Source organism: Falco naumanni, chromosome 4 (assembly GCF_017639655.2).
Source record: "Falco naumanni isolate bFalNau1 chromosome 4, bFalNau1.pat, whole genome shotgun sequence".
Lineage (NCBI taxonomy): Eukaryota > Metazoa > Chordata > Aves > Falconiformes > Falconidae > Falco > Falco naumanni.
Window position 1 is genome coordinate 101,858,875 of NC_054057.1, and position 12,991 is coordinate 101,871,865.

The 12,991-nt window shown below is 46.5% G+C and overlaps 1 protein-coding gene across 6 annotated transcripts in view; it reads right to left on the reverse strand.

Annotated features, from left to right (window-relative positions):
• MGLL (monoglyceride lipase) overlaps positions 1-12,991 on the reverse strand; it is a 107,529-nt gene that overhangs the window by 58,110 nt on the left and 36,428 nt on the right. For 4 of the 6 annotated variants that reach the window (XM_040590860.1, XM_040590861.1, XM_040590859.1 and 1 more), the window contains exon 3: positions 6,869-7,007. In XM_040590860.1, coding sequence (XP_040446794.1) covers positions 6,869-7,007 — 139 coding nt within the window. Of the gene's footprint in view, positions 1-6,868; positions 7,008-7,593; positions 7,887-8,113; positions 8,433-12,991 lie in introns of those variants that run through there. The other 2 variants (XM_040590865.1, XM_040590864.1) reach the window with 2 other exon arrangements.

Consider the following 12,991-nt stretch of genomic DNA (forward strand, 5'->3'; position numbering starts at 1 on the left):
AGCTGATGCGAACAGCCCGTAGGAGAGTGGTTGGAGGAAGGCAAACCTGGCTGGGGTGCTCTGGCCACCGAGACTGCTTCCACTGGCTGTTCCCTGCTGCCCCCCAAGGCCACACCTGGGTACCACTGTCTGCACAGTGAGTCTAGTCAGCTTTGAGATGCCTCCCTGACCCCACCAGCCAGTGACTCCTCCAGGTCTGGTTGCTGCAGAAGATGTTTATGGTTGGGACTTGCCCAAGGCTGGTATTTGGGATTGTTGTACCCGTATTTCTCTTCCAGTTAACATAAGTGAAATTTTATTGGTCTGCCGGAAGAAACCCTAGGAGAGATACAGTTTTAACAATGAAAAACTTTATCTACCCTGGTGCTATTGATTTCCTTCCTATAGGATAATAATCCGTACTGATACGGTGTCAGAATGCCTATACTGGCAGAGTACAGGGCAGCGATGTATGGGTATAGTTAAGGATATAACTGGGGTGTGATGAGGTAAGGGACCTGCCTAAGCATATCTTAAGGACTCTTATGGGCAGGACGCAACACTATCTCCTTGGATACCTGGGCAAATCAGCCATTTGCTATCAGGGTTGTGTCACATCTCTTGGATATGGGACAATGGAAGGTTTAAAACGCTGATGGCTTCCATTCAAGTGGAAGCACATTAGGACAATGGCACGCCTGAACCTAGGGAAGACAGCTCAGCCAAATGTGTCTGCAGGGACAGCTCTTAGAACAATGCAATTTCCCTAGAAGAACAAAAAGATCAGATGTTCACCCTGGCTCTGAAAAGCACAAAGCCCCAGCAGCTTGAAGAGAACTTGCAAGGAAACAAAGGCCAACCCCTCCGCAAAAAGCATCTAGAAAAAATACCCTCTTCTAGCCAGTACAACTACTATACCAGCCAACTCTTGTAGATGTGTTCACGATGATCTAAAAGAGCTGCTGTGAGTACCCAAGGGATGTTCAAGAGTGTTGAAGAAATTGAGGCAAGGAACTGTGTGCAGCTGGTTTTATTATTTTGTCTAAACCTAGACATTTATTGTGCTAGTCAAGTAAAATACTCCTACATCTGGAACCTTGGGAAGGTTGAGGAGTTTGTCTACTTCAACTATTGTGTCGCTGTCAGCAAATAACTGGTTTAGAGTGCTCCCAGTTTGATGGGCTGAAGAAAACCTATGCACCAGAGTCTGAGAGGAGGGCCAGTGCTGGGTCTGCTCAGGATAAAGGGACCTGGAGGGACAGGCAGGGCTCTGACTGCTGAGTGACCAGCTAGGGGATCCATCATGGTCACGGTACAAAGCCGGTACTGATCAACACACTTGAAATCTCATTAAAAGCAAATGAACTATTTGCAAGAGAGAAGCAAGGTTTCCTTAGCCTTCAGTCTCTGGCAAAATCATGAGCAGAAGTTGAGTTTTTCAACACAATCTCAAGACCATTTTCTTCTTTTCTCCTATTTCTACCTCTGATGTTCATCGTGTTGGACAGCACTGTTTCCAAGAGTTTGTCAGGTGCCACACTGAGAACCAACATAGATTTTGCTTCCGTTGCTGCTGTCTCAGAACCAGGATGAAATTTCACTGCTCCGAGATTCACAACAGGGAACTCCCGTTGTTCCCACCTTGTTCCCACACACCAGTGTCACAAAGCTGGATGGACACTTGTGCTCAGAAGTTGATCCTAACAGGGCAATGAGCAAAAGAGTTTAATTAATTAATACAACTGTTATTCCCTTTGTTATTTGCTTCTTTCCTTGGGTTCTGTGGAATAAAAGGGAGGTTTGCTTCTGTCAAACATTCTTGTGGGGACTGAAAAAAAATTATCCCACTGAGAAAGCGTGTTGGAAGCATCTACAGGAAGAACCAAAGCTGCTCTCCTGTCTGTCAGAGTCCCTCTTACATGAAGCTGTTTGCTAATTTGCCCATCCTCTGGAAATGCATAAGAAATCCTAAAAGGATGCCCTGAGTCACAGTGAATAAGACAGTCACGTGGAGCACAGACAACATAGGGATTAAAGGAACACATCCATGGCTGATGAATGGAAGGAAGGCTTTAGAAACTCAGGCAATAGTAGTACAAGCAAAGCCTGGAATGTTGATTCAACCATGATAATTGTTATTTCCCTTCTGCACTATGTACAATGTGATCAGACACACAGAGGGAGCTGAATTCATCCAACAACAAACTGCTGCCACAAGCCACTTTGCCCCGTACACATTTGGCCCCTGAGCATTAACTGGAAGTTGACCTCCTTTGTAGGAACAAAACTGTTCCTCAAGAGTGACACGAAGTTAGAAATCCCTTTAAGTATTTCTAGAGACTAACACCACACAGTATAATTAAAGACATTATAATTAGCGACTTGATTACCTCTTCTTTGACTCCACTTTGGTTTTATTTAGTTATTTATTCATTTTGGAAGGGTCTGAAAGTTAAATTCAACTTTGTCATCTGCTCATGCTGGGAGCTGTGCTGTTCTTCTGAAAATGCCATGGAAATGCTGGTAATGAGGTGCCAAAATCAGCAAGCAATATTCACAGTTTAAGGGCCAGTTCAAGTAAGAAGGCAGCTTGTATTTCTGCACCACACACGCTTCTGCAAAGTCCTTGGGGAAGACAGAAATATATTTTCTCCTTATTTGCTTGGCCTTTCATTGCTAACAAATCAGAATGAATGACAGGCATTTTTCAAGGAAGAAAAAGCGAGTGATTTTTGTTTGTTTAATTTTGTCTTTTTTAATCACACTTGCTGGGTGTAGAACTGAAAGAACTCCTACGAAGACACTGTTTACTCAGACAATTGCAATTCTGTTCACTTAAACCACGGTCATGATGTCTGAAGTTGAGCCAACCCATGTCAGTGTACATTAACAATTGATCAGGAACATATCTGTGACCCACACGTGTCTCAGCTTTAGGCAGTCTCCTCAGGCAGAGCACTTCAGTCATCTAAGTAAGTAGACCCAGAGACCGCTACGTGGACAGATACACAAGCATCATGCTAATTAGCCAGATAATGATTTCTGTTTGATAGATGAGGAAGTTCAGATACAAGGATGTCTGGAACCCACATTTTCAAACACATCCTCTAATTACAAGTGTTTCAAGCTTCAAGTGTCCAACCTAAAGTGGCTGATCTACAGGGAGAGAGCTGAGCATCACTTCATCTGAAGTCAATGGTGCCTGCAGGCTATTAGCACCTTGGAAAAAACTACTCCGGGTCAATAAATCTCACAGGGTTTACGTGAGGTCAAGCAGAGGGGCTGGAAGTGCCTCATTCAGAACAAATGGTGCTTATCTGGGCAGTGACAGGACCAGCTAAAGCATCCAGAAAAGGCTATGGAGATACAGAACACAGAGGAAAAGAAGGTCATCTCTGAACCTTTCCAGGCCCTTTAGGGGCCTCAAAGGAAATGCCTTGACTTCTCCTCCCAACTTTCCTTCCCCTTCCTCATCCCACCTCTATTCTTAGCAGCTTTGTCTGAGAGCTGGGAACAGAGTGTGGTTTCTTAATTCCTCACCTCCTATTACCTCATGTTTTGACTCAGATGGCTCAGGGTGGTGGCAGAGGTTTTAACCTTGCATGGAGCCGCTGTTTCTGTTTACACAAAGACTGTTCTCCCATTAAATAGGATTTCCTCAGCTACTGGGACACGTTACAGGCAGGAGATCAATCTGCTTTGGTACCAACTATTCCCCTCCTTCAGACAACATTACACGGTCCTGAAAACGCCCTGCCTTGCCCAGATCTTAAGCTTTGCACTCGCTAGTGAGCACTCGGTGCCAAAGAGTTACCTGTTTTCATGCTCCACATACTCTACCGTTGGCACGACACATGAAAACAACACCAGAACACACTGCTCTTTCTTCCCTGCTGCATTCAACAAGACCACTTAATTACATCTTAAGGTGAAACTGGCTCAACAAGTCGGGCAGCCTGCAGGGCTGCTGGCCAGGGAGTCCCACCTGCACCGCTGCCAGCAGACAGCAGTAGAAGATGACACCCAATCCCCCGCTCTGCTGTTGGGAGTGACTTCCCACCCGAGAAACAAGTGGAAAATACTGTCAGCCTCCTTCCTTAGTTCCATTACTCCCTACTCTATCTACCCCATCTAATCATCATGACATCTGAGTGCCTTTGTGTGTCAGCTTCCTGCGAAGTAATCACCTAAATCCCCCTTGGAAACAAAGCAGACCCTGCTGAGGAACTCACAATAGGTGCCTTTCACTTGCAGGACAACCTTGGCCTCGGTGGCACTTACAACAAAGCTTCCATATGTGCACCAGTATGGGCTGATCAGCCAGATCAACACCACACAGGATCAGAGACTGGATATGTGCGAGCATGAAGCAAAAGAGCCTCACAAAATTTCTCCATCTTCCTGACAAATGTTTTTTTAAAAAAAAAAATACACACTAGAGCACATTAGCCTGCCACAGCCTTCATCCACCTTTGTGAGTCTGTCTGAGATGAAAGAGGAGCACCAGCTCAGCAGGGCTGTGTGTGTCGGTCGGCCCCACTCTCAAAGTCTCACTTGCTTTTGTCTGCTCTCCAACCCCAGGCTAGGGCTACTTTTTAATTTTTCCTTTGGCACATATCCCATTTTTCCCCCCTCGCCTCCCTGGGGGAGGGATCAAGGATGATAAGTTCTATTCTAATAGAAGACAAGTCAATGATAACCTTTGGGCATCTGCAGTGAAGAGGTATTTCTATAGCTCTGGCTGGGATTATACGCATAATGGATCAATGAAAGATCCCACCGCTTGACAGTTATAGTGTCATTCATTAGCGTTAAGATTTGAACCTGAATCAACAATTGAGTTAGAAGATTGAAAGAATCGGCTTCAGCATTTGAAACAGAGTAAATTATAACAGGCCTGCAGAAGTCCCCTGAGGTGCCTCTCTTTCTCTCCCTATACATACATACATATATATATATATATATATAACTTTTGCTGAACATTTAAAATTAGATTAAAGTTGCCGAGCTTCTACATATGAAGCAGAAAAAGCAGAGTTACTTATGAAAAGTGGGAGGGGGGGGAGTATGTATTTTTGGTTTGCCTATCAAAGTACTTCAAGAGCATTCTTGACTGCAGGATCTAGGCACTAACTTGTTATTCAGTCACTTGCCATCTCTCTCATACATAACAATGTGAAAAGAGCTATTAATAAACAGTACGCCCCCTCCTTATACACAAACATGCAAACACACACACACATGCACTTAGGAACCACTTGTAAATGAGCAACACTGATCCCATCCACTTTTGTTGTCACAAAACTAGGGCAAGCTCACTCTCAATTAACTGCTTGGTGCACAGAGCCCTCAAAAAAATTAACTACCCAAAGGTAGTTAATTACTACCTAGAGACACCAAGTTTTAACTCTCAGCTCTTTATCATCCTTTCATTTCTGGATCAAAGACCCATCAACTCACTACTAATTTGCTAAGAAATTAAACATGGAAAAAAAAAAGCAGTTCCACAACTGGGTGAAGAATGTTGTGGGCAGTTAATGATTAATTAGCATTATAATACAAGACAGCCCGGTTTCACAGGAGAAGCTTATTTTGATAGGGCTTTTTTCCTGTAGAGGAAATCTTGAGGTTGGTGCAAAGACTATGTAAAGCATCAGTGCCAAAAACTTTCCTCCTTGTTTCTGAAAGGCAGTGAGTAGAAGTAACTATAAAATACCCCGTGGACCAGGTGATCTTCAACCAAGAGCCATGTCCTACAGCCCAACCAAGTGTGATGGCGCTGTAGCGGAGTGGCTGCACTGTCCTCCCCTCTGGGGACAGTGTACTTCAGTGCTTGCCCACCTCCGTGTTATTCCCATTGCTCCTTAGTCCGCGGGCATCAAACACAAGGTCAGCTAACTTGGACCCGTATCCACCTCTCAGCACAGCTGCAGGCTGATTTGGACACAGAGTAATGTTGGGTGGTCAAGGGAAAAGTTTAACTCCCTACAACAGCTTGAACAACTTTTTCCTGTGACTGTTTTCTAGCTGTATAAAATCAACATAGCTTTTCCCGTTGGCTTGCAGAAAAAGAAAACGATAGATATCCAGATGCTTATGAAGTAGCCACCTATATAACTAGTGGTAGCATAAACGTATGCCAAGCCAGCAGATACTGGGTGGACGAAGAAAGATCATAGCTATGGGAGGAACAGAGACAGCTTTCTATAGCAGATCATAATCAGCACACAATCAGCATAGAAAGCTATTAGAGTAAAAGGGATTATTTACATTACGACAAAAACATTAGAGAAATTTCTCTGCCTGCTTCCGTGTCTGTGTTTATTACTGAGGGCAGTTTTGAAACTGCAGATGCCAGTGAAAGAGCTCCCTAAATCATTCACTAACTATAAATAATTGAGACAAAAAATCCAACAGTCAAAAAGCAATGCAGTCAAACCATATTCTGCCTGTTGTCCTGAGATTTCAGCTACTACTGCTGAAACTGAAGTCAGACGCTGATGTCTAATTTGTTGACGCTGAGAAAATCAGAAAGAGTACGCATCCCTCAGCCTGTATCCCACCCCTCCCTGGCTGCATGTGCTATTAGTCTGAAGATAGTTGTTTCTTGCTGATAGGCATCAGCCACCTGGATGCACCGCCTGGGTAGCATGCCTGAAATGACAGTAACTCCATGTTTTATATCTGTATGGCCGACTTGAGTGAGTAAAGGTTTGGAAAATGCAGCCTTTACAGTAGAGGCTCTCTCAGATGACAGAAATCTCTCTTAGCGGCTCTGTAAAACTCCATGCACACAGCCCTGTAACGCCATTCAAGCTATAAATAGTAATCACATGAACAGCCTTATTTACTGGTAGTAAAAAAAGGACGTTTGCTTGAAAGCACTCACCTGGGAGTTGCTGCTGGCTTCCAATACCTGCAGAAGAGATGCTGCCCATCAGCATTGATGATATGGGGCAGGTCCTTATACGGGACGTTTTGAGGACTCCGTTTTGGTGAACTTTCCTCTGGCATTCTGGAAGAATGACCTGCAAGGTGTTGGAAGAAACAAGACATACTTCAAAACAGGTGAAGGCAAGATAAAGGCTGATGGGCTTGGTAGCCACAGACATTCGAGAAAGTCAGGCAGTAAGGCAAGCACCACTGATGGGGGTCTCCCTCCAAAACCCCAGCCAAAGACCCCCCCCCAAATCCTTACCGCTTTAAAACAGAAATGTAGCATTTTGTGTTCAAAAATGCTCACATCTGGGGGGAGGGCATTGGAAGGGGGGGGGGGGGGGGTAAGTAGGGAAGATCAATCCACCATCGCTACTTCATTACAGCTCTCTCCCCCCCACTTCTCCCATCTGTGTTTATTTTGCATCATTTCGTGAAACGGATCCTAAAAAGAATATTTTAACTGCAATCAAGTGCAGATTGTGCAGCAACTGCCACAGAAATGAAAAGACAGCTGCATAAAAGATTTATCTCTGCCTTAACATCTCCAAAGAACAGCGGAGGGTACGCAGCAGAGGTATCTGCCACCTTGTCATCATTAAGATCTTCTCTGGCATCTCAAACAGGAAGGTGGCGGCGGTGGGGAACGAAACATTTCCAGGAGAATTTGCAACAAACCTGTTTTCATCCTGTGCAAGGGTTTGCATTCTAGTGAGGAGCCGGCATCGCAAGTTAAACGCAAGCAGATAAGGCTTTTTGCATCTCGCTGCGGAGACGCGTTCACAGTCCGCCAAGCAGGCAGCCCCCACGGTCCCCGGTGGGTGCCCGGCGGGTCCCTGCGGGCGGCTTCGCTGCGCTGCGCTCCGGGCGGGCTGCGCGCCGCAGCTCCGCTCCCCGGCTGGCTCGCTCTTTGAGGAAAGTCGCTTGGGTAATTCACCACTTCTTGTTCATCACTTTTTTTTTTTTTTTTTCCTCCTTCTCAAACAAATTGCGTGTGTGGGCTGAAGTGGCGGTGGTGGGAGGGGAGGTTGGGAAGGGTGGGGGAGAGGGAGGGCTGACGAGTGGGAAAGCTGCACTCCACTTTCCAGAAGCTGCTGCACACACATCAAAGGCACCTTGAACACATGCAGCTGGGGCGGCTCAGAAAGTTCCTGCCGCTGCAGGTTGTTTGCAACTTTACTTCCTTCCTGCCACTTACAGTTCGGAGGCCACGGCGACGGGGGGAGGCGAGGGAGGGGGAGACCTTGTTCTCAAAGCGATCCCCGCTGCGAAGCCATCTCGCGTGTGAGCGCAACTTCCCCAGCCCCTGGCTGCCAGGCGGGGAGCGGGAGGGAGGGGACGAGGAGGAGGAGGAGGAGGAGGAGGAGGAGGAGGAGGAGGGATCCAGGCACCGGCGCGGTCCCAGGTCGCAAGCCCCACGCACGCATCCTCGCGCCGCGGCGGGGCGGGCGGGCTCCCCGCGGTCCCTGGCGGAGCCGCAGCCGGAGCCGAGCGCTCCCCCCCCGCCGCGACGCGCCGGGCGCTCCCGCAGGCGGCGGAGGGGCGGGCGGGGACGCGCCCCGGACGCGGCCGCTGCTGCCCCCGCCCGGGCTGGGCTCGGTGGGGCCGCGCTGGGCGCGCCGGCCGGGCGAGCGGCGGGGCCGGGCGGGGGGGGCGGGGCGGCGGGCAGGGCAGGGCGGGGACCGGGGGAGCCCCGCGGGGGGAAAACGGCGCCCCCTCCCCACGGCAGTGGCGGTGCGGGGCTCCCCGCCGGTGGGGGGGTGTCCGCACCGGGGGGCTGGTGTCCTCACCGGGGCGGTGGTCCACACCGGCTGCCTCCTCGCTGGCTGCCCCCGGCGGCGGGCTCGGCCGGCCACCACTGCCAGCGCCGGCTTTTGAACGGCGAACTGAGCGAGGGGAGACGGCGGAGCCGCGCTGCCGGCCGGGCTCCCCCCACCGGGACCCCTCGTTGTCGCCCCACATCCAGACTCCACCGTCTGCTTTGGGACTGGCAGCTCTTCGGGCCGGGAAGCCCCACCAGAAAGATGGAATCTGTCAGACACCCTCTGAGGAGCTCCCAAGCCCCTCGCTCCGCACCCGCGCCCGTGGTGGAGGCGATTTACACTGTGTGTCATTTACACACCCACAACTAATAGTGCACCTAATCACCATGGGCTATATGCAATACCGATGTTGGAACTGATGGTCTGTGATGCTCACTTACAAAAATGGTCACAGCAAGGTTCCCCGAAGTTAAAATAGCTTCCCAGCCTCCAGGCATCCCGGTGCTGAGTTCTGCCATGTAATGCTGGTAAGTGCTCAGCTTTTACTGAGCACTTTAAAATAATTTATATTAAGTGTGCAGATTCAGGCCTTTTATGTTTCACCAGGCTAATATCACAAACTTTAATTTTTACATGCCCACATGCACTTAGAGGTCTCAGGCCTTTTAAAGAAGCGGCAGTTATTATCAATATCTTTTAAAGCCAGGCAATGTGCTCGCTGAGTCCAAACGTGGGAACAAAGGCTGGAGAAAGGAAAGAAATATATGCTAACAATAATAACAATAAATGCAAAACCTTAGAGATAATCCATATAAAATTAAAAAGGAAATAAAACCTAGATTTGCTCCTCTTTCAGTGTCATTTATATTAAATGCCCTGGGGTGGGTGTGTGTAGTTATCAACGGCAAAAGCAAAATTACATATTCCTGTAACTGCTGTTGTTTGGGGAAAAAAAACCCCAACAAATACAACATTTATGGTTGTTTATAATAAACAAGATTTAGGTCAGATGAGGTCTTAACCACAGCCCTGGGAGCTTGCTTGGAGGTGTATCATTTGCTAGGCCAGCCACTGAGCTACTGTCTGAGCATGGCCGGGTGGAATTACAGAGCTATCGCAAGCCAGCTTCAGAGTTGGAAGAAGCAAGGGCATATATATTTATTTAAAGGATAAAGATCAGATAATAACTGGATTAAGAAGAAAAAAAGAAGGGAAGAAGCCTCTTCCCCTGCTCACAGTTTATCTGCCAGGAACACTTTACTGCTTTCCCTACAGCCATCCATGAAACCTGATGGCAGGAGCAGGCTCCTCTCCCGCTGTGGTGCTGGGAATATCAGAGAGGTGGGGGGAGACAAGGAAAAAGAAATCTCTTTCTAAAATTCAGGATAAAAATAGTGTTTTAAAGAAAATTACCTTTATTGGGACATGAGGGTGAGACCCTGTCTTTGAGAGCCTGCCCTGGTCAGCCCAGATATATGGCTGTGTGACAGCCTGCTAACCTCCGGGTAGCCAGCCTCGGAGGCAGCACGACTGCGGTCCAAGCTCCACTCTCTGCCAGGCAGAGATTCCCACCATTGCCCAGGAGTGGAGGCTCAGCCGACCCCTCCTTCCCTTCCCCTCGGCTTCCCTGAGCCCCCAGGAAACTGAGGACATTTCTTCTCATGGGTAGCACACCCTCCCACGCCTCATGATAACATCCTAAAAATGAATGAGAGGCAACTGCTGACTAGTTACCTTGTCATTTTGTGGAGTTCAAATTGTGAATGAAAAGCCACCTGAGAAAACTGCATGGAGACTGAAGAATTCACCTAGCTGATACCCAAATGATGCACAGAGCTTTAGCAGAGCAATTATCGCGTACTAGCATCCTGTGAGAAATGAAAGGGATGTCTGAGCATGCAGTATTTATGAGACTGTAACATCTTCTCTTGTCTCGGTGGAGGGAAATGCATTTTGGAAATACAGTTTAAGCTAAATCAACTTCTTAATAAAAAACAGAAATACACTTTGTGAATCTTTACACTAACTCAGTAATTGCTTAAGCCTTCTAGGGAAAGGTGTTTTGTTTATGAAAGGCTGGGCCCTGTTTAGTTTAAACAACTCCATCGACCACCAAGGTACCCACAGGAGTATAGAGAAAAGGATTATACCCTCAAATAAGGCAAATTTTAGGGAAAGAATCAATTGCTGGAATGACAGAGAAAACACTAATAGTGAGAACTTGTTACCACAGCAAGGGGAGAGAGAAAATGGGCTAGAGGGAAGAGGAGGGGAGAGGAGAGGAGAGGAGAGGGGAGGAAGAGGATGGAGAGGAGACAGCATAGCATGCTGGTGTGTAATTCTGATGGTGCGGTAAGGGAATGGATAGGTAGGATTTTCTTTGTCCTTTCCTTTCCTTTCATTCACAAAATGAATTTTTAATGGCTCATATCCCGTTGGCATGCAAAGGTAAATAGACTGTATGAGAGCCTTCTGCTCTGGTTGATGATACCATGCTCTTAAATTGCAAAGGAGTATTTTTGTTTGAGGAGTGGATTTGAAGGGGTGTGGGTGCTAAACTATTTGGGATTCTGCTCACCCGGATCACAAAGAGAACTTTTGCTGACAAGAAGGAGGAAAAAAGTAATAGAGGAGGAGGATGCAATAATAAAATATCTAAAGTAGTATGTGGTTATGGAAGAATCTGCTCCAACAGAAAAATGCTGGAAGTTACAGTAGTCAGGGAGCAGCTGGAGAGAGCAACAGCCAGCACAAGCCAGAGAGCACATGGGGAACAGGGGAGATGAAGCATGAAGAGGAAGAATTAAAATCAAGTGAAAAGCAAAGAAGCCAATGCCTCTAAAGCAGTCAGTTCAGAGTCTTTTTTTTGGATTTACCCTTCTCTTTGGCTACATTTTTTTATTCATCCTTAGCCAGAGTGCAGTCATTCAGCTGTACTTATTTGTGCAATCTGCCTTTGCTTGCCTGTTGGTATTCCTGAACAAGACATTTATGGGGATGAGACAGGAGTGGGGGCTGGGATAAACTGCATTTGTTTTCCTGTAAAATGCCCGTGTTATTGTTTTGCAGCCCCCCCAAAAATAAACTTGCTGACAGGCAAATTACATTGAGATAGAAATTTTTAAAGGACAATATTTTATTGAACGGGTTAAGCTTAACAGTATCAGGAGAAATTATAAGTAGCTTGGCACTGATCTGCAATTCCACAGTTTCATGTACCTCTTCACAAATTAGCGCCAGGCAAAAGGGAAAAGGGTTGAATGGTTAGCACAAGGATGAGTATCACAGAAATTGTTTGCAGGCTTCCACCGATGTGTTGCCTATCAGTAATTTCACTTCCCCTGATCGATGCCAATAGAATTATTTTGATTAAGCTACAAGTGGTTTGATACTCCTAGATGCAAACTACAGTCAAGTCATACAGTATTTTTAGCATGTAAATAAAAATAATTAGCGGTAAAAATACTCCTAATTTTTTGTGGGTAATGAAAGTTTTGCAAGTAATGCTGTCATTAGACCTTGCTTACAAAGCAGTGACTGCAAACAGTAGCTATGTGAGTGAAGTGATTAGTATTTTGCCTGTGCTCCTTATTTGACAGGACCAAAAATACACACTTAAAAATACACTCTTTGAATATAGGTTTCAGTCCTTTAAACTGATATGTAGAAGATGACCCATCCTACATAGATGCTAATTTGAGAGCTGCTTGTTTTTAATTACAGAAGCAATACACACTTTGTTTGGTGGTTCATTTGGGTTTTTTTAATCAAAAAAACCCCACAAGAATATTAAGAGCAGATTCTGAGGCATTCTTAGTATGAGATATCTAAAAGGCATGCTCTAAAGGTAGGAAAATCAAAATGAAAGGTGTAAATTCTGCCCTAAAGTTTTGACTGTAGAGGGGAAGTTGGTAGAGTTATTCTAGCAACCCTCTTGCTTGAGAATCACTCTGCCTTGGGAATAAATATTTTTTTTTATAAGTCTGGAATTGTCACCTTAGCTGAGCCTCACTGGGTGCTGCAGGAGACAGCTCGCTGTGGATTTTCCCAGATGCCCAAGCCCAGTCCAGGGGCAACGCAGGGAGCTACAGCCGGTCAGGGCACCAGAGGACATGGGCACCGCTTCTCTGCCCCTGGCAGCTTGGGGACACGTAAGCCCCACCAAATTCCCCTTCCTCCTGAATTACTATTTTTTAAAAAATAATTTTCCCCTTTATCATCAGAAGGTTTTATTTAAACACGTGTCCCTTTTTATCGGTGTGGTCCAGTACTGGTTTCTAAATAAAAGTTTCCTGTGCTGGTATATAATTAGT